Genomic DNA, 24,573 nt, shown 5'->3' on the forward strand with positions numbered 1-24,573 from the left:
AGCAATCAAAGCCAATTCTTTGAAAGCTGACTCAAAACTATAAAATATCTGTTTGCACTAGCCACCTCAACAATATCAAATCCTGCAAATGGCTCATCTGATACATTGAACAATATGTGAAACAAGCAGTTAGCAGGTTTTTTTCATACATATGTCTGTAATATACACACACTTATGAGGCAATTTCAAACTGAATAACTGAACTCAGAGGCTAATCCAGAGTACAAATTATCATCTCAGATAATCATTTTTAAAAAGGCTCTTGAATAAATGGAGAAAGCAGTAGGAGAGTGAGAAGGGAAAACTGACTCAATAGTTTTTGCAAGGGTTTACCAAGATTTTGCTTGCCCATGCTTGATTTTTTTCCCATCACAACACTTTTATAGCCTTTTATATTGGAATTTTTAACATTAAATTAACATAAAACCAAATTCTTCCCATTCGGCCTTTCAACAGGGAAAAAAAATTACAGTTTTGATAAATCAAATAAAAAGTATTTAAAATAACTCTGGGAAAAAAAAAAAAAGAGGACAAATTGGAGAAATATTCCACTCTTAGTTGAAAACACATAATTAATACCTTCTTAGAAGCTATTTGTTCAGTGAAGAAGTCCGCGGTACTAATGACTCAGAATGTGCTTCGGTTTAAACAACAGCTCCCACCACTGGGAAAATAAACTGATAACACGAAGTGGGGTGAGCTCAGGCTGTGCTGCATTAACCACAACGTGCTGCCCGTTCTTTGAAGTGGATGCTGAGATTTAACAGTGAAAATGTTGCCTTTGGTTTAAAACCCTCGGCAAGGGTCTCGTGGCTCTGCCCCCACCCTGTGGAAGCAATACCTACCCCCTGAGATAGCAGGCTCTCTGCACCTCACAAACACCCTGCTTTTAAGTCAAGATTGGGTTACCTTGCAAAAAGTAATGTAATATGGACCAGGAAAAAATGAGAATTCCCGATGACATGGTTCCTTTGAACATTATTTACTCAGTGAGCCACCAAGCCGCCCAGTTGGTTTCTTACCACATTACTCTGCTTCCATGTGGATGCACACCTGTGTTATGCCTGTCTCATCTTTTTCCAGTACAGCCATAATCATTATATAATACTTCCTTCCTTGACCTAAAACCTTCCCCATGGCAATTGTACCAGTTTTATAGTCCTTTCTCTTTCTTGAAACTGTAACCCACATACCACTGCCCTAATTTTCAGAGTGAGAAACATGGTTGCGTTGGAAATCACAGGTGGTCAAACACTGCAGCAAGACAGTCACTCTTTGTATTGAGTACCAACTGTGCTAGCCAGCATCACTAAGAATCTCACTGAATTTGATTAAAATTTCTGGTCAGGATCTGTCATTACTCAAGTCAGCTATCCAAAAGTGAAGTAGTCCTGCTAATGCCAGTGGAACTACCCAACACGCAAGACCACAAAGTTTGCTCCTCATTCTAAAATTACTGTGTTAAGTGTGGTTAGGAAAAGGGGAAAAAAGGCAGTACTTTGCTGATTGTTTCTTGTTCTACACCTTTGCTGCCAAGGTGCACTGCTTTCACAGAGTCCCAGGCTGAAGTAATTGCTTAAAAAAAACCCAAAACAAAAAAAACCCCACGTGGTAGCATTTTTCTGCTTCTCTTAAGCAGAGAAACCACTCTCCCTCTTAAGTAGCTGTTTCTGCTGGAGTAGCTGTGTCTCAGCAAAAGCAAAATCATCATCAAACCTTCGAGAGACAGATTTGAGGATGAGCATAAGGATTTCAAACCCAAACACTTTTAGATGCTGAGGAACATTAAACCAACATCCAAACTAAAATTTTATGCCTCATGAATGTCCCTGTTGAAGGCCTGAGAAGGCTGAAAATATTATGAGTACTTGCATTCTCCTCTGCTAGGCCAGGCTGGGTTGTTTTCTCAATAAATTTCTGGCCAAGTGACAAATTCCTGAAAGATGCAAGTGGGACTCCAGCCAACAACAGAAACTATGTGAACAGCTGAAGGCATGCAGGTTGGGAAGGAAAAGCAATAACAAACAACTCAAAGAAGATTACGGCTTTTAAGGACACATGACAAAACAGGAAATGGCAGCTTTGAATCCTCAGCTGTTTTGCTGAAGATCAACTGCATATCCTACCCTGCTGGAACAAAAAATTGATCTCATTTCTTTTATTTTCTGCATTCCAGCTCACCTTCACTTCAAAACTGTCCCTCTTGCTTTCAACTCCTTTTCCTCTTCCTCATTCCCCTTTTCCCATTTTCTCTGTTTAGCCTAAATCCTCCAGGTAAATTCAGATAAACAAGCCTGACACTGCCTTAACAGATAAGGCTATGACATTGATGCATGCCCTGCCACATCCTTACTCTCTACTGGGACCAGAAACCCATCAGTGCCCTGGATTCAATTGCAAGTGAATAACGACCATGGTTAAGCCACAGTGGGCTCCAACACAACCCTGCCTGGGCCAGAGGAGCAGCTCCTGCTCTGCAGATGTCTGGACTTTTTCCCCTAAGTCATAGGTACAGCCAGTAGGAATAATGGCAATAAGATGTACCCATCATTTCCTGCCCTCACACTGCTCAACCAGCTCTTACATGTTCATTCCCATCCTCATTATGAGTATCCCCTACCCATTTCCAGAGGAACACCACCTCGTGAGGTGGCTCAATACAGTGCCCAGGAAATGGTCTCTCATTCTTAATCAGTTCTTCTGCAGAAGTATAAAAATGGTTAGTAAGAATAAATAGTAGCAAGTGCTGAATTAATAGATTCATAAAGAGAAGATAAACCAGATTACATAATTCCAGTTCTTGTGAAAGTGCTATAGAACACTGAATGATCACATGTGATTTTGGGTTTCTCTGCACCTGCAGCAGACCAACACTCCTCAGTGGCTCTCTAGGACCTGAGGCAGACAACAGGAGTGACATTTGCAGCCACCCTGTAGTCAGAGAGTGACACAGCCCACTCTCTCTGTGTCCTACTGAAGTCTTATCCATGTTATCTTATGAGCTAACTGGTTGAGGTGCCCACGTGGAATGGAGGAAAGCATGGAAGAGATGAGTGAGTTTATAGGTTTAGACACATCATATGCTCTTCAGAGCTTTTTTTTTAAAGCATTTTATAATGGATGTGAAAGGACCACAGGGAAAAGAGAGAGCGCTGAACAAATGCACCTTATAAAATACTGCAAGGTGAGAGTAGTAGTTTATCACAGCAGTTTTTGTTCTTAAATGCTATTTAAGTTTTCATAGATGAAAGCACTTTCAGAGCCTAGAAATAAGATTGCAGAGGACAGAGGGGAATAGTTGAAGCATCAATGACTATGAATGGTGCATCAAACCGTAAACCAATCATTTCACCACAAGAAAACTTAGTATTCAACTATTATTCATGGAAATGTTGAAGTGAGAAAACTTTTACAGAACAGTAGAGCTACTTTATAAGTAACTGTCCCAGGAAAGACCTCCAGGAAGAAACACTTTGTCTCTCATTCATTTACTATTATTTTCCAGGAATAATAAAGGACTGATTCAGCAACCAGTATAGAAGCATCCAGCTCCAGTGAAATCAAGGTAGCCATGCTGACTTGCACTCACTGAGCATCAGGCTGTTCACAGGAACACAGAACAGTTGAGACTGGAGAAGATCTCTGGAGACAGCTTAGTCCAGCCTGCTGCTTCTAATTGTTCTGAAACAGATTCAGGACGTAAGAATTCCTTAGAAAAACTCTGTGGCTGTTACTGGGTCAGGCAAAACACCATCTGCAGGTATGCAGCAAACGATATATAGGCCTGAAGGATCTATTTTTACAGAGGGTAAAAAAGAAAAATTAGTTACATATTTGATCCATTTACTCCTGAATTATCCATCGTGACAGCTCAAACCCTTGGGATAGGGCATGGATGAAGAGTAACAGAGGGACGACCTTAACTGCAGCACTTTGCACCTCATGCACTCCACGTGGTGCAACAATGGAGTCCCCAGCTCTGCACAGCTCCCAGGCTCAGGTGCTCTCACCTGCCTACCAGCCTCAGCCTTCAGCAAGAAAGCCCAAAGAACCTCAGGGCTCAGCTTGACCTAATGGTGGTCTGAAGTTCAGGGTATAACTCAGAGCAGGTTGCTCGTTCATGAACACAAGCCAGCTGGAGTAAAGCTGAGTTGAATTAATACAAGAATTAATCCAATTCTTGCTAGAAATCATGGACAGTTGGCTGGACTATGCCCACAATGAAATGCAACTTGATAAACTGGAAAAAGAAAATAGATAAAATGAGGACATTTGGGACATTTAATAGGAGACAGGATGAGTTACAGAAAAACATGCTGTGGAAAGCAATCTTTGCTTGGTCCTTTGGGAGAAACTACATACACTAATAACAGTTCTTCTGCCCTCCTTTATTTTGAAAAGTATCTGAGTAAAAATGGAATTACTGTACTCAACAGAACTGTTTCCTGTATATGCAGTTTTAACTACCAGCATTAATAATGAGAAAAGGATCCTTATTATTAGGTTTTTTTACCCCTGCTCACATTGCACCAACACAGTCACTAGTAGCTCAAATGGACTGTCTTCAGATTTGACAACCCTCCACAAAAGACAGATTAATTTTGTTCCCATTGCACTTGCAATGACAGCTTCTAGGAATAATAAAATCTAGATTCAGGTATAGAGAATCTTTATTAGCACTATTGATTCATGAAGCAACGAGAACACACCTTGTCCTTCAGCTCCCAGGTTAATACAGCAAAACTGACAGTTAGAGAATCACATCTATTTACGTGGGGTGAACTGATCAGAAAGTCATTAGGACAATGTAATTTCCACAGTGTGCCTTTTTGGAATACAACCATCAACTGGTTCCTGTAAGTGGCTGATAATAACTACTGAATTTCATGGCTCAGATTGATCTTAAAGAAATCAGAAAATATCATCAGTAAATATGCTGAATATCTGAACTGGAGTAAAAATAGAAAAACGGTCTTAACAGAACATAATTTAGAAGAGATAATAACATATTGCTAATCCCTTTGAAGCTGCAATCCCTAATTAAATAAATTAGAGGATTTTCATAAAACTGATAGTAGCACTCTGAGATATTATTGGGATGGTGTTTCTGTTTTAGAAAGACACCTTTAGAAAATGAGATCACATCTCAAGTTCCTCATCTTAAGTTTCCTTTAATACTACTTGGGTAAATGAGCATCTTGGGTGAGAGGGAAGTCCAGTGCCTCTCCCCATGCAATTGTAAATAAAAAGCCCTAAGTGTGGGGCTTTTGTTTCTTTTGCTTTGGTTTGGATTTTTTGTTTGTTTGGTTTTTTGTTTGTTTTTTAATGGTGAAAAAAGCAGTAAAGTCCCTGGGAAGAGCATGCAATGGTAAATAAATAACTGCTGATTTGACACTGCTTTCAACTGCAGAGCAATTCTGCTTTCCTCAATGTTACAATTAATGTTAGCAGTTAATGTCTTAAGTGGTGGAATCAGAAATTCAGCTACGATAAACACATGCAGTCAGATTTCAGCTTAAGGATAATAACCAAACTGCAGCATGGCGTTAGTTCAGCTGTCCCTGTCTCAGGCTGCAATTACAGTTCTGTTGGTCAGAGCAGCAGGGGCACCATTTGTCATCCTAAGGAAGGCTGGAGTGCTGTGAGATTGGGCACTTTGGAAAAATGCAGCTGTAGCAGAACATATGTACAGGCAAGACCATGAAATGAACTGGCTCCAAGCCAGCATGTAAAGAGAAAAACAAGAGAATGTAAATGAAAAAAAATCATAAAACTCTGTACTCAGAAGATGCTTCTGTTGATATATCGTGACCAGCTTTAAAGGTCAGGATGACAACAATCTGTCTTCTCTGTGGAATTGCTTAACCAATTTGCAGCTTTTTTCTTCACCCTGTTAGCAACAAGTTTACATCTTTCAAATAGATCTTCTATTTTTTGCTGTTTAATTGGTCTCAGGTTCCTGTATATCTCTCTATACAGTTATAACAAACATGGGTGTGTATTTACATTCCAGCACAGACCGTAGTGGATAGCATATGAACTGCTCAGCTCTGCTCTGTAGCTCTACTGTCACTAACAGAGATTATTATGCAGCTGAAGAGAGTTTTCTGCTCCTGGAGCTGAAGGAAGAACTGAGCTGTACTTTAGCACTGCAGTGAATACTGGAATGGTCAGAGACTGCAGAAGAATGACAACCATGCAACCATGAGAAGCCCTAGTCCTTCCTCTCTTTCCCAAAGCTGAACAGGCCTATGTGTCTCCTGTATTTAAGGACGAGAGAAAGAACCAGCCCTGAAGCCATTCTGTCAATCTACAAGCATCACAAAGTGAGAATCAAGATCTTTACATATAAAATAACTCTCTACCATAGGCCTTTCATCACAGCTGGTGAGACAAACCTTTCTGTGGGCTGCAGCAAGGCTGTGAATCAAAAGTCCGTAAGATCGTCACATCCATCATCACCACCTTTCCTTCCAGCAGTAGGCTCCTTAATTGAGTGTACTTTCCTCTAGCCCTGTATAACTTACTACAAATCCTGTCACCTACTGGCTTGAAGAGATGCAGGCAGCTCTGTCAGATAGTGGTGTTTGGGTGGAAATAATACAACTGAGACAGGTAAGTTTTTCTCTCACACTGGTGTAGGATTTTGACAGGTATACATTAATACATGTCATTAGAGTTCTCCAAACTCATGCAAAAACAGGGCTCAATTACTTCCATTTAACTGCCTACACCATTTGCTTGCTTTCTTTTCTGGACATGGAGCCCCAGGGTCACAGGCATCAGGTAGAATGAAGTCATGGACAAGATCAAACCCGAGCCTCATATTCAAAACATAAACCCCTGAGGGGCAAATTTATTTTAAAAATATAGGAGAGCCCCTCCCTCCAACCTCTTTTCTCTATACATATGCTGCATGCAAATATACACCTCCATAATGGAAGTTTTTCTAGGCAGATTTATGTTAAGAAATTAATAAATACAAGTTACATATTTATGGTTGTAACACACTTAAGGATTTTCTCCCATCTGAAGAGCAGAACAAATGCAAAGGCAAATATTAGCCTGATGCATGCTTCATTACAGAACAGACTGCAGAAACAATCAGCAATAAGCAATCTCCTGCAAAGAAAAGTGACAACTTCCCTCCCCTCACTAAGTGTTTTTTTTCTTCCCTCAGTCAAATAGCATTTAGTAATGTTGATGTTGTGCCATGTATTTTCTTCCACCCACAGGCAACTGGCCACGGTAAGGTGCATTTGCCCAGAGATTTAGGTAAGAGGTATCTGTATGATGCTGTAAATGCAGAGATACAGAACACTGATGTGTATAAAGGAAGCCACCCTCTAGCACAGGAAAAAATGCATTTGTCTGAATTTAGGCTTCTTTTCCACACTGTGAGTAAAAGTTTTAACCATAAAGCTTTGATTTTAAATGGAATACATAAATGACTCCCAAACAGCTGTCCTACTTAACACTACTATGTAAACATCTGTTCACATTCCTGCATGCAAATAAGAACATCAGCTTGCAAGTCTCTTAGATTAGTCTTTATCAAGTCCTCCCAGAAAACACAGGGGTGGAGGCCAATGATTGTGTGAAGTGGGAAGAAAGGAAATTCTTGAGCTTGTTTTGGAGAATTGATCCTTGGAGAAAAGATGGATGATGGAGAATACAAAAAAAACTAACTACATGCAAAAACCCAACACTTTTCAGTGTGTCTGCTTTAATGGAAGTTTCCATTCCTGTCTCTTTGTGGTGGTTTCCTACTTCATCACATATTTTAACAGCTTGTTTTATAACTGGACTTTGTGTCAAATTTTTATCCCTCTTTATTCAAACCATCCTTTGAAAGTGCCAGGGTCCCAGACCTGCTCCTGCTGAACTAAATGGGATTCTTGACATTGAGGTGAATGGAAACAGGACTGGGATGGCTATACGCCTCATTAGATACACCATTCCATAGCACCCTCTAAAATTCTGCTGAACTCTCCCTTTCAAGCAAATAAAGCTGGTAAACTCAGAGGCCATGAAATGTCACTATTACATTTCAACACTTAAACTGAGGTACCTGATGAATTAGCCATCTTCTTGCCAGGCATCTTAGAAAACTGCAGCCCCTGAGGGATTTCCCCTGGCCGTTACCACTTATTGCAAAGTCAAAGAGAGAAAGCTAAGGTTATTGTTTTGCCTGTGGAATCAAAATATGCTGAGAGTGCACGTTATTCCCCAGACTTAGAGGTTTATTGCATTTCTAATTCACACCTAAGGTCACCATATGTCAAGTGAGTATGCATTCTGCTACCATGGCTACTGCCATCATTTTAACTCTAATGCTAAATAGTTCTAGATTGGAACAATACTGTCTTGGAAACAGCGCAATTTAGTGCTTATAGAGGAAGACTGGTCTTCTGATTAAAGATGGAAAATTAAATGTTTTGGTTCTACCCTTGTATTTGTCACACTCTCCAAAATCATACAAGTGATTTAATCACTCTGAACCTTCGTTTTCGTATCAGAAAGTCAAAGAACTAATGGGCCTGAACAACAAGAGTAAACAAAGCTAGTACAGCAACAACTGTGTCTTCTCCATTGAGAAAAGTTAATAAATTTATCAGTCTTTGATCAAATTTCATTCAGCATTTAAAAATACAGTATGAGGTTTGAAATCTGTTACTTGTGTCCTGACAGGATTGCACTATGGTGGAGATGCTTCCCTTTGCATAATACATTAATGTGAATTTGACCACACAACTGTCATTCCTTGTCATTTAAGCAGTCTTACAGTTAAGCAGCCATAATTGTCCTTTGGGTGTTATCTTAAATACATTAAAAAAGAAATTGAATGCTTTCACCACATTATAGCTGGGACACTTTTTCAAAGCTAATTTCTATGTCTGTGAATTATTCATAATACACTTCAAACAGGCTCTTCCGGATAAGGTAATTGACCTTGTCTGCATGAAGCACCTACTACCTTGCCTTGGGATAATTTAATCTACGATGTGGTCCATTATTCAAAGGTAATGTCTTTTCATTAGGTTAGGCAATATATTATCACTCAACTAGTCACCTAATTCTGCATTTAGCGTATTCAGGTTTTCACTTTTTTTGTCATAGGTTACACTCATCATAGCAATATCTCACATTTAAGTAGCATGGTGTAACAGTAAGACAGCATTCTCTTGATAAATGGAAGCAGGACTTTGAGGATTCTAATTTCAAGATTTACTTGTGCATTTTAAGCCTCGGTCGGCTTTGTGTCTTCCATGGGTGAAAGGAGCAAAGGGTATCTATTCAGTAGGAGCTAGTGTAAGGTCAAAACACAAGTACAACTAATGGGCCAGGAGGCAGAAGTTATGTAAATTCACATACTGCTCAGTGGTAATTCCAAAAAACACTCACTTAAGTGCTAATGAAACATATGCTAAATCACATGTATGACACATATATAACACCTCCACAGTTTTGTTTTGCTGTGTAGAGAAACCCCTGGTTGGTCTGCCACATGAGGGAGCAATTAGCAACGCTGGCTGTAGCTCAGGCTGGCTCTGAACCACTGTGGCCTTCCCTGTAACAGACTTTTATTAGGACCCAATTCCCTGCTACATGTTCCTTCAAAAGACCTTGCTCAGTGAAGACCAAAGTAACTGATTATTTTTTGCATACGCATGGCGTGAAATCTCTGAGAGAGAAAGCTAAACAGCTGAGCACCCAGCTCTCTCCTACGCTCCAACTACTCTGAACCACTTCAGCAGAATAAAGCAGCTCCGAATCTATTGTAGTCAGTCACTGACAAAGTCCTCCTGCATAAGTAAACCCTTGAGTGGCACAGTGATCTGGAGGAGCTCCTGCATCAATCCCTCTCCTGGCTCCAGCAAATGGCCAGAGATGGTATTCTAATTCATACTGCACCACTCCAGTAACCAGGCTTAAAGATGCTTCTCCACCCCTCTCTACCTCAGTATTGCAGGGCACACCTCTGTAAGAACAGAGTGCTGGCTTTTTCAATCTATCAGTGCTGAAGTGCTTAGATGCAAATACTGCATTAACAACTGTTAGCTCCTCTAAATACCTGAATTTTTAAAATGTTTCTGTGTTTTTTAGTTTGTTTTATACTAAAGTGGAATTTAATGAAAGATGTAATAACTCAGGAGTTAATCCACCACCTTACTTGCCTAAATCAGTATAAATATGCTGAATCCAATGGATCTGATCCTGCATATCTTTGAGCTTTTTAATTTTTCAGTTGAATCACTCGTTACTGTAGCTTCTCTCAAGCTGTCCATTAATAGAATGTTATGATTATGTTAGCTGTTCAAAGCTTTTTAATCATGTTATATAAACACAGTTCAGTCTATGAACTGTTTATCTTGATTAGATATTGTTTGAGTATTCACTTAAAATTATGAAGCATTGTTTTAGAGCAGAAATAAAGGCAATGGCGTCAAAGACTTCAAGGTGTTAAAGTGAACATTTACTCTGAAGGTCATTGGCTGAATTCCTATATGCATGAATATTCAGGAACAATCTGGTCATGCCTTGGAAAATTTATGCAAAAATCTCAGTATCATTGTCCAGACTGATATTAAAAAAAAAAGAATTATGAAAATTATCAAAGTGAAATTGAAATTAAATTCCAGTAAAATAGGAGTGAAATAGCTGATATTTATAATTTCCCATCAGCTAAAACAAACTAGCCAAGGGAAGCATTGTTCCAAGCAAGATTACCTGCAACTGGCCTGACTGCTAGATCATATTTCACAACGGTCGAGTGCCTTCCATTGTGTAACCACAGTTGTGTACTGCACTCTGATGGCTCCTGTCGCTATAATATGGTTATGTTTACCCATTAGTTTCTGCTTTTGTGCCACAACCCAGCAACTATGATATTACAATTGTTCTAATGGTCTGTTTCACTTTGTTCATTTACCTATTAATTTTGGCAATGGCATATTTCATGGAACATAAATTTCATCCTCTGAAAACATGACAACCTGTAGTACAATATGGTCAGACAGATCCTGGAGCTTTGTACGGGAGTAAAATGAACTGTCCAGGGTAGCATTTTGGAAAGAACATATCTCCCTCTGGAGGCATTGGTTGTATCTGAGGTGATTACTTCAGCACTAACAGGATGTAATTATTCACTCAGTAAAATTCTGCCGCTATTAAGTAGGTACTTTTAATGTTCTGCAGATTGACTAGTGGTCCTAGAATGTCTCACAGAGGTAGTATACAAAATGCAACACAATCTCTTTGTCCGAATCCAGAACATAAGTGTGCACTGGGAGGGAAGCGACCTAGAAAGCTGCCACTTCTTTGAACATGGAGGCTCTGGAAAACAGGACCCCAAAGCAGGACCTAAAAAAATGCTCATTGAAGGAGAGCCTTTCCCAGTTCGATGGCAGATATTAGAGGGGCAAAACAAATGGATCAAACTGACTTTGTGTAGCCAGAGAAAAAGCCAAAGGGAGATGAAACTGAGCCTAGAAGACAACTTTAGAAGACAACTTGTCCTAGAATTCCACCCTCTGCTGCTGCCTTAGCATTCAATCATACAGATTTCTCTCTGGGAAACAGCCCCTAAACTTCTGTCACGCCCCAAAGTAGTATCATGTGGATAAAATCCAAGACTTTGAAATCATGGTGACAATGGGAAGCAAAAAAATGCTAATGAACAGAAAGCCTTTAGCTAAAAGAAGAGTAACCAACATTACTTTGTCTTGTACCAGGCCTGACAATATTCATGTAGCCCAAAAAGTGAATTGCAGCCAAATTCCACTCTTTTCCTCCTAAAAGGAGGAAAGAATATTTACATGTCTTCAAAAATAGGCAAACACATACTTTCCCAAAAAGAGAGAACTCTATCTGTATGGATACATAACTTTATGGATTCTGACTATTTGAATCATCAGATGAAGGAAAAGTTAGTATTTAAAACAAACATATCATGAAATTGATGTTACTCTTCTCTCAGATCCACTTTTCAGATCTCTGGTCATTTTTTAAAACAGCCCAGCATAGGCTTGGACTCATCAGCAAAACAAACCTGTCAGACCTTAACTAGGTTCAGTAACACAAAATTGAGAAAAAGAACAGCCAGGAATCATTATCTTTTCCTTCCTACCAACAAATGTCACTATGAACATTTTGACCACATTAAATGAGACAGCCTGAACAAAAAGAAGTAAAAAAAAAATGGCTACTGATTGCAGTCTAAACTACTGGGAGCACCTTTCATGTGCTATTAATGTTAATATACTGAAATCACTACATGTTATAAATTAGACATGTCACTTTAAACTTTTTGGGGAAGTGGAAGATTTAGGGAAAGCGGGACAGACAGACATTTTTGTATCTGGCATGGTGAGAAAATATGCACATCTGCATCTCATTTTAGCCTAAATTAAGATTTCCTTTTAGCACTAGGACACATGGAGTGCATCTCTCTCTATTGATTCTAGCGGGCTTTAGACATTAATCACAACCTGGTTTTCTAGGGAAATGAGACATATTGAAACATGCTACATTGCATGTTTGTGCACATCTGTGTCTATTGCCCAAGTAACTCAGGAACCCACTGGCCAATTTCAGGAACTTTTGACTGAGAAGTATGTTCCTACAGGTTCCATGTACTGCCTAAGCAGAAAACTGGCACTAGTGCTAGGAGAGATCCTCCTGGTACTCAGCCTAAGTGAAGGTTCCAATGCATTTTCATTCCTCTGTGTACATTAAAAATCCATACAGAAGCTCAACACTAAACCACAAAACCAAAGGAGAAATAGCAACATTTATTACTTCACCAGTTACAGTGCAAAATCACAGCTTCCTCCCATTATCTGGCTGAATACACCAAAAATCCCATTATACCCCACCTGAGTATACCATTACCTTCCATCCAGTTTGGCAGGTCCATAAAAATTCACAGGATCACATCTTCCTGCTAAATCACCATAACTGTGGTAACACAAAACTAAAGGTACCTCTCAGGGATGACTTTCATTCTTCCACTAGTAGCACAAGGGCAAGGCACAAGAGGTACCTATAGAGAGCTCACACTTGGAGTCCAAGACATCAGAGGTGTTCAGCTGAGAGGAAACACTCTTATGGTGCTTTTTTGTGGCTACAAGAACTTGGCCATTGGTTTTAGAGGGATACATTTAAATCAATCTAAAGGGCCATACCAGTTTCAGGCAAAATTTATGTCAGTTGCAGCCTGATGCCTCAATTTTCTTCTCTGCTAAAGAAGAAAGCTACCTTTAGAGGGGAACTGCATAGATAATTGGTTAACCTTTCTAAATGCTAATGCTGAAAAAAAAAAAGATTTCTTCTGGGGCTTCTGAATTCTGCTCTTGAGAGTAAAGGAAGAAGGCTCTTGATGTTGTTTTGAGTCTTGGACAGATCAAGTGGGAATACACACCTTGGCTAAACCAGTCTGAGTCTTTTTCTTGTCAAAAGGACTTGGAAAAGATTCAGGCTCAAAAGCTTTTTCATTTTTGTTCTCAATCTTTTGGGCCAAGCAGATAACAAAAAAGCTTCTCTAAAGAAGGTTTTAAAAGGGTTATTTTCTTTCAGGTCACCACATCTTTCTAGCTACTTGTCACAAGTGCCAGTCAGATCTGCTCCTCTCCAGATCAGTCCAGGTTGGCATGATGTAAACAATTCTAAATTGCTTTTAGATGCTTCTTGTGAGTGGAAGAAGTACACAACTTTTTTTCCCCAGTGTCTGGAGACATTTTCTCAAAGTATGCTTGCTTAGCCTCTACATTTTGGGGTGTTCTTTCCACAAAAGAAAGTAAGAGACACTTAGAAGAGTGTCTCTTATGCCCCCCTTAACACCAGATAGCTCACGTAAGAGTATTTTGTTTAATGTTTTGCTTAGGGAAGATTTTTGTTCCCTTGTTGTTTGAATACCAAGTAATGTCAAAATGCCACCTTCAGCTGATTCTCGTGGTTTCTTTCCTCCTGTCTCTGCCTTCACACCTTCAAATGTGAAAACAAATTTTCCACAGGCTATCTTCAAACTGCAATGAGGGTAAAATTCCCGGACTTCAGATTTACAAGCAATGAATCTGATCACTAATCTAATTATTCAGAGTAAAAACCTGTCTTTTTTTACCATAGAGTTGCATTTTCTTTTCTCCTAATTACTTATATGATTAAGTTATGCCATTGATTATTTTGTGTATAGCTTCCTAACACCTTTGTTTTCCTGGACAGGTCAAACCAATCAAAACAAAATCTAAGCATAGGGGTTCCATCCCATCTGATTTTCTGCAAGTGCCTTGCTATAAACCTACTTTCTTCCCTAAAACAGGGGTCAAATGAACTGAAAACACACAAAAAACAGAGAGATTACAGCCCCAAATGCTTTTTTATCCCCAAAACCTATGTAAATAGCAATGAAAATTAATACTGCTATTTACTAATGCCACTCATGTGGCATCTTAGTAGAAGAGGTCAGATGAGAACTCTTCCACCACTATGATTTACATCTTCTGTTCTGCAAAATCAGAAAACATCACTCTCTGCACTGGCCCAAATTTGACAGACAAATTAGTATAATGTCATTAAGACAATCTGAGTCTAATGGAGCCCAAGATGCTCAAAGTAGGACAGCCAAAAGAAGCAGACAAATGGAAGTGTGATGAGAACACACTCCCTGCTGTGGCTCTAATGAGGGAGAAGGCACACTTTTCTGCTCAAGCAGCAGTCCTGCTTTCTTCCTTGAATGGAGGACAGGTTGCTGCCATAGCTAATGACCCACTAATGTAACAAACCATGGATTAGCTGTTTGTTTCTAATCACCATTATTTATTTATTGTTAACAATATGCTGAGTCCTGCAATTAAAAAAAAAAAAAAAAAAAAAAGAGACTATTACTGCTCATGATTAAGGGAATGTTGGCTGGAATAGCTTGAAAGAATTCTGTCAGTCTTCCCTTCTTCAAACTGTGTGTATGAATAGCTTATACAACTGGGTCTCTCAAGCCAGAGGTATCACTAAGATGTGTTTGGTCCTGGCACATGTGTGACTCATAAAATTATCCACTTCCAAATTCTTACATGGACTGCAGAACTCCCTGAACTCAACATTTCTGCATTACTGAGCTATGAGCACTTACACATCCCATAGGTTTCACAGGTTGAACAAAAGATATCATCGACTTTACTCCAAACCAGAAGTTCTTTGGGAAAAAAAGTCCCAAAACAACAGATTGCAGAGGTCAAGTAAACATATTGCAACATCAGTTCACAGTACTGACTTCCTTACAGCACCACCAATAATAGTGCATGCAATGAATTCCAGAACCCGGGCTCAAAATCTGTTGTCTAGATTTACATTTCATTTAATTGTCCTTTGTGCCTTCATTAATATCCCTGGTCATGCTTCCTGTATACTGGAAAAGATAATTTCCATGTCAGTAAAACACAGTAGATCTATTTAGTTTGGAGTGACAAATTTGTTTTCTATGAAAACTGTAAAACATCTCAAATGAAATGAAATTTGGCAAAATAAAATAAAAGTATAATTCTAAAATTGCTCCTTAGACTTACAGAAATAAATTCATTCAAGGAAAGAGAAAAGAATCCAAACACACAACAAAAAAGCAACAGAAATATGCAGTGACAGCAGAACTATGAACGATGTACTCCATAGAAGAAAACAGGAGTTACCCATACAAGCTCTCTCCTCATTACTCCATCAGTCCTCACTTTGAGAAGTGTTTTCTTAAATTCACCTGACACATTATGTCTAAAGCAAACACAGATAATGGTGCTCCAGTGTTCACTGGAGCCATCCCAGGAGACTCCTGCCCTGCTGGTGTCACTCCAGAATTATGTCAGGTAGCATTATAAGCCTGCCCTCTACTGCAGCAGGGCTCAATGATGGAACATGCTTTCCTTCCACTGGGTTAGAAGCCATCCTGTGTATGGCTGAGGATGGATTTATTCCCATGTTTTTCCCATCATTCAGCCTCTTGGCTGCATTTCCATCTCAGAGAAACACAAGACTGGATGAGCAGTAATGGCAGAGAGTAGCTGCCGTTCCTTGCTTGGCAGCTATAGCACACTGTGCCTCTCTGCTAGGCACAGAGGATAGTATAGGGCAAGGGAAGTAAAGGGTCAGAAACTGGGATAATGATATTTCCACTGCTCACAGGTGCATGCAGGCTCCATGCCAAGCTACCTCTGCCATGCTGCAGGTCTTGTATTCTTCTTAGACCACCTGCATTTTAATCAGCTGCACACAAAACCCAGCCATCTTTAAAAATGGCCTCTAAATCTCTCCCTAAAAATAAAGGGGGTGTATTGCATTACTGTGCTGAACTCTCTCCCGAAGTCTCCAAACATAGCACAAGTTGTCTGAAGTTGTACTTGTGAGAAGCTGTCACTGCTTCTCACTATGAGGGGAGAGACAAGCTATGGTGATGGAAACACAGATGGCAATCATTCTCAAAAAAGGGATCCTAATTACCCAACAACAATCACAGCACACAATCTACACCTGCCACCTATCCACTACTCCTTCAACACAAGCCACTTTTTCAGGGCAGACTGCCCTGTTATATGTTATTTTGCGCAATGAAAAATAGTCTCCTGGTAATGCAATAACAATTTAAAGTTATTTTGTACAAGAACAAATAGTCCCCTGGTAGTGCATTAACAATTGCAAGTACTGGAATGATAAACTGGAAATTATATTTAAAAGGCATAATATAATAGTGAGCAAAACCCCATTGGTAAATGACTGCTTGTTATGGGTCATTTTATATCACCTCCTGATACATCTATGTAAAACACTCCATCAGAACCCAGGCTTCAGACTCCTTTCTTCATAAAGCTTTACACTGAAGTGGTGAAACCTTGGTGCAAACCACACCTCAAAAAACTGTGGGCACTTCAGGTGAAAAAATACTAGAGTTAGTGAAAGTCCTAGATGAGTAACTAAATGCACTATAAAAGCGCTAGATGAGCATGAATGTGTTTCACTGCATCCTGCAATACAAGAACGCAGTGCACTGAGCAAAACTGTAGTTAAAAACACATTTAAAAGAAAGTAGTTCTGTAAAACAGCAAGTGGGGAACTCCTGGAATCTGCTTTCTTAGGAGGCCACAGGGCAGGCAGCCTAATAAAGTTCAAAAAGTGATTAAACAAGTTTATGAACAACAGATCCATCGTGGATACTAAAAGGGATTGGCATAAACTCTAGTGCCCTTATTTGAGCAACTGTGGGTGATGGGGACATATTGAGGGACGTGCTAAAGACATCAACTTGTGTACTCACCCTAAGTTGCATCTCTTCGGCAGCCACTACTGAAGGCAGGGCCCTGAAGGACATTTCTAAGCACCTTATGCTCTCACATCACTGGCCTCATCTGGAGCTAAGGAGGGAGCCTGCACAGACAAAGCTCTAGCAACATACAGGGTATAGATAAAAAAACAAGTTGACCTGTCTCAGCAACAGAATTAAGTCTAAACTAAGAAATTAGGACACGTTCCCTGCTGTGAGGCAGCACTCCATCTCTGCCTCCAATAAGGAGCTACAAAATGCAAATGCAGTGGTTCACCAGGACTGCCTGGCATAAGGGGTCACAGACCATGGGACAGCACCTGGTGCAGCTTGGCACTGAGATATGGGTCTAGCTGGGAGCCAAAGGGGAGGGAGGAGGTGGAAACCTGGGTGCAAGTCATATAATAGTGGGACTCGACAGATGGTAAGTCCAGGGAAGAGGTGTGTAGTTTAGGATGGGTGTAGTTTAGGATTGAAGTTCAAAATTAAAGCTTAAGGTGACATGGTGTAGGAATTCTACAGGAAAGATAAAAATAAGGAAGAAGTCAGGAAAACCCCACCACCTATAGACATTCCTATTGCTTTGATTTTGCTCTTGGACTGATCTTTTCTCAGTCCCTGCCTACACAAATGTGCTATGAACTTGACAGACTGTCAGCCAAGTATTGTAAAGCAAGCTATGCTGCCACTGATACAGCCATCACTGTGCTAAGTCTTTGATAAGGTGGATGTGAGGCAGCTTCCCAAGTGATAAGCATTTGAGTACACTCACTGCTCCTGGAAAACTGAGAAAATTCAGTCAGAGCTGGGGGTTTTTTCAGTTAATGAAGTGTTTTCATACCTTCAAACATCTTGTACGTTAACAGTTTAATTAAACATGCATCTGCAAACATGCACCTATCCTTGTAGACCTGCTCTTTCCTTAGGTATTGCCTAAGATGCTCCATAAAGAAAGCAAATCAAAGCCCTGGGGGGGCTACATTTCTTTTCATAATATTTTATATTCTTCTCAGAATAGAGAGAGAACATTCAGAGGTAGCTCAACTCTCCTGCCCACCCCGCTGATTTCCTGCTAGCTTGACTTGGCCTTTATTTGTAAGGATAAGATGGTGGTGAAGTCTGCAATGTTTTCCTAAGAGTGTGTGTCACTTTCCTAATTAATGCAAACTGTCAGATTTATGTGAGTGTCTCTCCAACAGGCCTGGGAAAGTCACCGGAGACTTGTGATTTCTGGTTATACAAAGCTTCCTTTGCCAGCTTCATGAGAGAGCCAGCTATGCCTTGATGAACAGACATCTACTGCAGTGTTCACAAACCTCCTCAAAATCTCTCTGATGGCAGAGATGTACAAAACTACAGTTCAGGGCAATTTAATTTCTGCTTTCAAAGACATGCTTGCAGCTAAGCCGTACTATGACAGGGAGAACCAATAAGGCTGTTCCAGACAGCAGGAGGTGGAGATGAGTAAACTCCTCTGCCAACTGCCAGATTGCAAGTCTGACACACTGCAGATATAAATCCAAGAAACTCAATGGGGATACTATGCTCAGTCTCACCTGCTGAGGATGTGCCTGTGTCTTCAGGGCAGGAGGGAGTAGCAAAAGAAAAAAGAGAAATTCCTTGATATAACTGGAACGATTTCTTGCATGCCAGGAGCCTCCCTGGGCTTCTCTCTGAGTCAGCCCAGAATGCCTTGCTTGTCCCTTTGCCCCATGTCAAAGCTGTGAAAGCCAAAATTGCTATGTAAAAACATACATCTTTGCACTACGAATGCAAAAGGAAAGAGAAATGTTTTTATTGCTTCTCTGTGAAACAAGATAATGTTTAGATCCTGAAGACAAGGATTTGGTGTGTTGGTGCTGCCAGCTGTAATAACCTAATCATGTGTTCCATCTCCTTGCAGGGGAAAAAAAAAGAGCAAAGCCCAGAATGAGAGTAAGCTCAGAAATGGATTGGATTTCTTGCAGGAAAAGGAGCTTTTATAACTTTGTCAAGATTAGATATACCTCTGGGAGATGCCCTTCCATCAGGCAATCACCATCGGGCTCAGCCCAGAGGTAATAATGAGTGGAGACATTCAGCAAGCTGCACTAGGTCAGGTAACATTTCCTGCTGGCCCACGGATGCAGCACTGTCATCAATACACAGGCATTGTGTACTGACTTCTACAGTCACATCTGAAGTGTTGCTCATTAACAGCAATTACACATTAAGATACCCTGGCAACACAGAGAGAACACAGTGCTTTAGGGATCCAGAAGTCTAGGCCAAATCAAGAAACAAAACCCAAGAGTTTTGATCTTTGTTCTGTTGCTCTGTCCCCAAATCAAACTCCCTCCAGTCTGGGCAAAAACAACACATGTGAGAACCTTCTGCAGCAAGTCCAGCAAAACACCCTGAGGTTACTCACACTTGTAGCTCATCTTCAAGTTTTGGAGTGAAAAGTCCTTAAGTCCTAGAACTCTTCAAGACACCTATAGTGTTCAGTAATACTTGGTCTCTACGCTCCCCTGTAATATAGTGGCATTTCACCTCAAAATTAATATCAATTAATAGAGTTTGGGGAAAGTAATTATTTTCTACAAAAATACTTAATACTCAGTTAAGAAAAAATTACCCTTATCTTGTCATTTCAAGAACTGGAACGTTTTATTTTTGAGCATGTTTTGTATCTTGCCAAATTTAAAGCCTTAGACTAAAGGAACATTCAAAAGTGTAATTAAAAAACATACAAAAGGAAGAAAAAAAGATGGAAAAAATGATGGTGCCTGCCACATGCACAGCACTAGATTGCAAGTTTTAATTTTTTTTTTTTAATTTCTCAGCTGGAACTGCCATAAAGACTAATGAGTTATGCAATTCTTGTGTGGTCAACTGTCAGGACCACAGTGGCACTGCAGCAGCTGCAAGAGCACAAGCCAGACTGCTGGACACCATCCACACATCCTTTCCCTTGAGCAATCAGCCACAGCTTTGGTCCTGGACAAGTGGAGGATGAGCTGCCTGTCAGGAGCCATCTTAGCCAGTCTGCCCGTTGTCTGATAGCTTTAGCCCTGAAGATGCACAGTTTACATACTGTCAATTTACACAAAGTTACCTTTACTTTTTTTTCCCCAAAGTTTTGGTTCTCAGGAAGTGCCCCCAGCTTTAGAGAGGCCCCACATACAAGAGGCCTCTCAAAACCCATTCATAGTGTATGTTCCTGCATACCCACAACCAAGCGTCTCACAGAAATGTGCAGAAATAAACACATGCAGACCTGCTCTAATATTCTGGCATTCATCCCTAAAACATTTTAGAAATAATCCCTGTGGGGTTTTATCTTCATGCCATATCAAGTGTGGTGTAGGATACAGAAGCCAGCAACACTGGAAGTATTTGTAAGACATCAATTCCACTTCTTTATGAGCAGTTATGCCCACATTTTGTTTTCTGTTTGTGCTCTACCCTGGATGCTGATATTAATATTTCATTCTTTAGAAAAAGATTAGCAATACAAGCAGTTCTTGGCTGGTAAATCTGATGATAACAAAAGACATAATTCACAGCTTTTAAAAATAAACTGACTGTAAGGCATCTGATTACTGGATCCATAAACATTCAGTTATATAGTAACTTTGTTGGAACCAGGAGAGGTTTCGCTACATCTCATTAGGCAATATGTTTTTAAGACAATAGGAACTCCCACTGCAAGCTCCCCTTCAGGCTTTCCATGCGATTTCTGCTGAACTACAAACAAATTTAAGAGTTGCTAATAATCAAATAATCACCAGGACCATACAGACATTAAAAGTAACAGAGGAGACTTTGAAGACATTCAGAAGTCTGCCCTTAATGTCATTCATCTCTCCAGATAAACAGACATAAAATCCTGACATCAAGACAGAGTTGACTAGAAGCCAGACATCTTGAGTAGACACTGGGAATTTGGTACTGCAGAGAAACACAACCTGATGACACCCTCTGCTTTCTTTTTTTCTGCTACATTAAGCCAAGGGAAAAAATGTATTCCTTTTATTGCAAGGGGAAAGTTATTTTTTGCCCCAGAAACTGTACTACCAAGCACTCTAAACATCATATTCAGGGCTGTGGGACTCAGAAGAGGTTGTACCCCTCCCCGGCATAAGATTATGAGTCTGGAGCAATCTGGATGCTTCTTATCTTTAATATACGGGTAAAAACTGTAAATGAATAAAAACATCTGTTTTCCATCACCTAAATACACTTTTTGTGGTTTCTAGGTAGCACTTTCCATTGTGGAAGTTTTCAGAGTCTGGGCATGCATGGACTTAGAGAGTGAAAACTACAGAGCTCAGACTCTCTTGCACCAGAGCACAGGCACTGCACAGTAGAATCCAAAAAGGTAAAAGGTTTTTCACTCCATTCTGTATTGCTACTATTAATTTGGGGTTTTTTATTGGTTTAGGTTTTTTTCTCCTCAGCTGCAGTGTGGCCTGTACTTGCTGTATAACCCATAGGAGTTAAGAAGGAATGATTTGGGATGCTGGCACTTACTCGGGGTGTTGAGGAGCCGCGACTTTTTGCAGTGGTAGGCTGCCTCCTGCTCGCAGTACTCAGCACTGTTTATCACGGCCTCCAGCTGCTCCGCACTGCTGTTGTAGTTGAAGGACATGGTGTAGGGCTTCTCTGGACCAGCTCCTTGCACTCTGGTCAGCCCTGTGCTGTTGTGCTGCACTGCAGTCCAGATCTTATCTTCTGTTAAATGGAAAACGATTGAATGAGAAGTTAACAGCAAAACACTTCCAGCAAGGGGGGAACAAAAAACCCAATTGAAATCTAACACTTTACTGCATTGGAGATAGCATCAGCAGTATCCCAGGCTCCAAAATGGTCACTCTGTGAGGAAGACCAATAGGTCTGTCTTCATTAAAGGTCTATGTGGCCCACAAAGATGTTTCTCCCTGAACCAGCTCAAGCAAATGCTACACTGCCTGCTGAGCAAAAGAGAAACTTCCTGGGAAGCACAGGAGACCTTCGGCTTCTTCTATTACCAGGTATCTGAATAAAATTAGCTACCTTTCAACTGGCTTTGTCCCTGAGAGGAAACACATAGTAATATGGCTCACAGGGGTAACATTCACCTTTTGCCTGAGAGCACAGCCCATGCTGTTGTAACAACAAATGGAAGCAGAGAACTGCAGCTGATGAGCTTGCACAAACTCACCATGAGCAGAAAGCACAATGTCTTGCCAGAAAGCTAAACTGAGAGTATGTTCTTATCACCCAGCTGGAAGTCAGATCACTCATTTCACTCAGTTCTTAGACTTTTCTGCATATAAGTTGAGTGATGCCCTACTTGGATGATGGTACAGAACACCATATGACTTGGCATCTGTAGTTAACTGTAAATATTGATGCTTTTCCATGCTGGGGAGCCCATTCTCGCTTCCTTCGCTGCATTTACTGGCAGAGCAAGGGATTGTGTAGGTGATAGAAAGCAGAATCTAGGCTTAAGCAAAACCTGCACCCTACAACCCAGCTCATGACCAGAACTGGGGTTGGCATAATGAGAACATCACACTTAAAAGCAATTAGCTTCCAGGCAGGCTTTTTCCCAGCTGGTTCTGGTACAGCAATGGGCACGGCAGCAAGGACAACCTGAACAGACAATTTGCTGAGCTGACAAAGATGAACTCTTCAATGAGGATTCACAGGAGCCCTGCACATGCCCAACACTATTAGTAAGGGTCACATCCAGCAAATTTCCTCTTTATCAAGACCCTGCTTTCCTAGGGAGGCTACAAGATACTGACAGGGCAAAAATTTAAGGCAGCCATTTTCAAACATTTGATGAGAAGGAGATTTCGATCTCACTTGCAGAAACATAAAGACAGTAACCGAGGCAGAAGTAAGATCTAGGCAATAGATTTCTATTTTGTTATTTATTCTTCATCAGGGAAGCCCTAGATAACAATGAATCATATCTTTTCTAAGCTGATCTTAAAAACCGTGCATTTAAGGATTCAGGTGGTTTTACCACATTACCTGGCCTGAATTCTTGCAGAGCATGATCTTTCCAGTTACTCCCCAATACAGTGGCATGATGAGCCCAGTAGCTCTGTGGACACTACAATGCGTTGCAGTTGAAGTATTTTTTGTTGAGCTACAAATATCCCCCAGATTACTTCAACAGAATGCTAATAGCTGTATAAAAATCCTAAATGGACTATCTGTGTAAAGGCACTCAGATGATTTAATGGATTGTCATTATGGAGGCATTCAAATGACAGGCAAGTAACAACAACCATCTGGAGACTATTTAAAGGGGTCTGTTCCAAGACCTGGCTGCAAGTCACAGGGAAATTAACTTGCATTAACTGTAAGAACAGTTTACACACAGCAAACCACACATTCACTCACAACCCTCTCATAATTTCTGTGACGGTAGACAGAAAATTTTGCTCATAGGTCTGCAATTCTGTGGTTCCTGTTGACTTCAGGGAGCTGCTTGTGGACCCTTGGAGTTGGAGCTCAAAGAAACACTGCTGCAATGTGTGGTACACAGAAGTCAGATTAAAATGATAAGAAATACTACAAATTTATTGCTTGTAATACTTTTCCCAGTGGTTGTAATCACAGTGAACACTGTAGCACAATACCCTGCACATATATTGCTTCCAACATGATATACTTCAATGACTTCATAACAGACATCTTGTACATCTTAAAGCAGTGATCCTTATCAGCCAGTCCCTCTGTTTTCTTTTGCTCTCACAAGGCAATATCAACAAGAACAGAGTGGATTTTTCAGAAGCAGTTGAGAGCGAGTTAATTTTCCTCTCACAAAGCTGGTAGAAGTTTAACCTCTTCTTTAACTGAAATACCTACTAAAAAGACAAACACCAAGTTGCTGATAATGTAAGTAAAACCAGGAGATGATGGAATAAACTGGCTGCTGAAATTCCAGATGGGCAGTCAAAAGCACCTCCCCACTGAGAGTTCTGAACATAATTTTAAGAAAATGCAATAAAATCAATGCTCACAATAGTGGCTTCAGTGCTGCTCAGGAAGCAGAGCAGCCTTCAGTGGTTAACACTACTATACTTTCCAGGCTGTGCATCAAGAAAGGTGCCATGTGGGTATGTGGGAAGTCAAGAGCATCAACAGCTAGCAATTTAGAAGCAAAGAAGGATTACTAGGAAAAAGTTATTAAAAATAGCAGAGCACAAAACTGTCTTCCCAAAAAGTGTTGGAAACTTAATTGACATATTTGAAATGAGGCTGGACAAAGTATCAGCAAACATACTGTAAGC

At 40.3% G+C, this 24,573-nt stretch overlaps 1 protein-coding gene across 1 annotated transcript in view; it reads right to left on the reverse strand.

Annotated features, from left to right (window-relative positions):
• CNTNAP5 (contactin associated protein family member 5) overlaps window positions 1–24,573 on the reverse strand; it is a 284,718-nt gene that overhangs the window by 67,596 nt on the left and 192,549 nt on the right. Inside the window, exon 13 of the mRNA XM_048308706.1 lies at window positions 21,815–22,015. Within this exon, the coding sequence (XP_048164663.1) occupies window positions 21,815–22,015 (201 nt within the window). The remainder of the gene's footprint in view (window positions 1–21,814; window positions 22,016–24,573) is intronic.

Source organism: Corvus hawaiiensis, chromosome 7 (genome assembly GCF_020740725.1).
Source record: "Corvus hawaiiensis isolate bCorHaw1 chromosome 7, bCorHaw1.pri.cur, whole genome shotgun sequence".
NCBI lineage: Eukaryota > Metazoa > Chordata > Aves > Passeriformes > Corvidae > Corvus > Corvus hawaiiensis.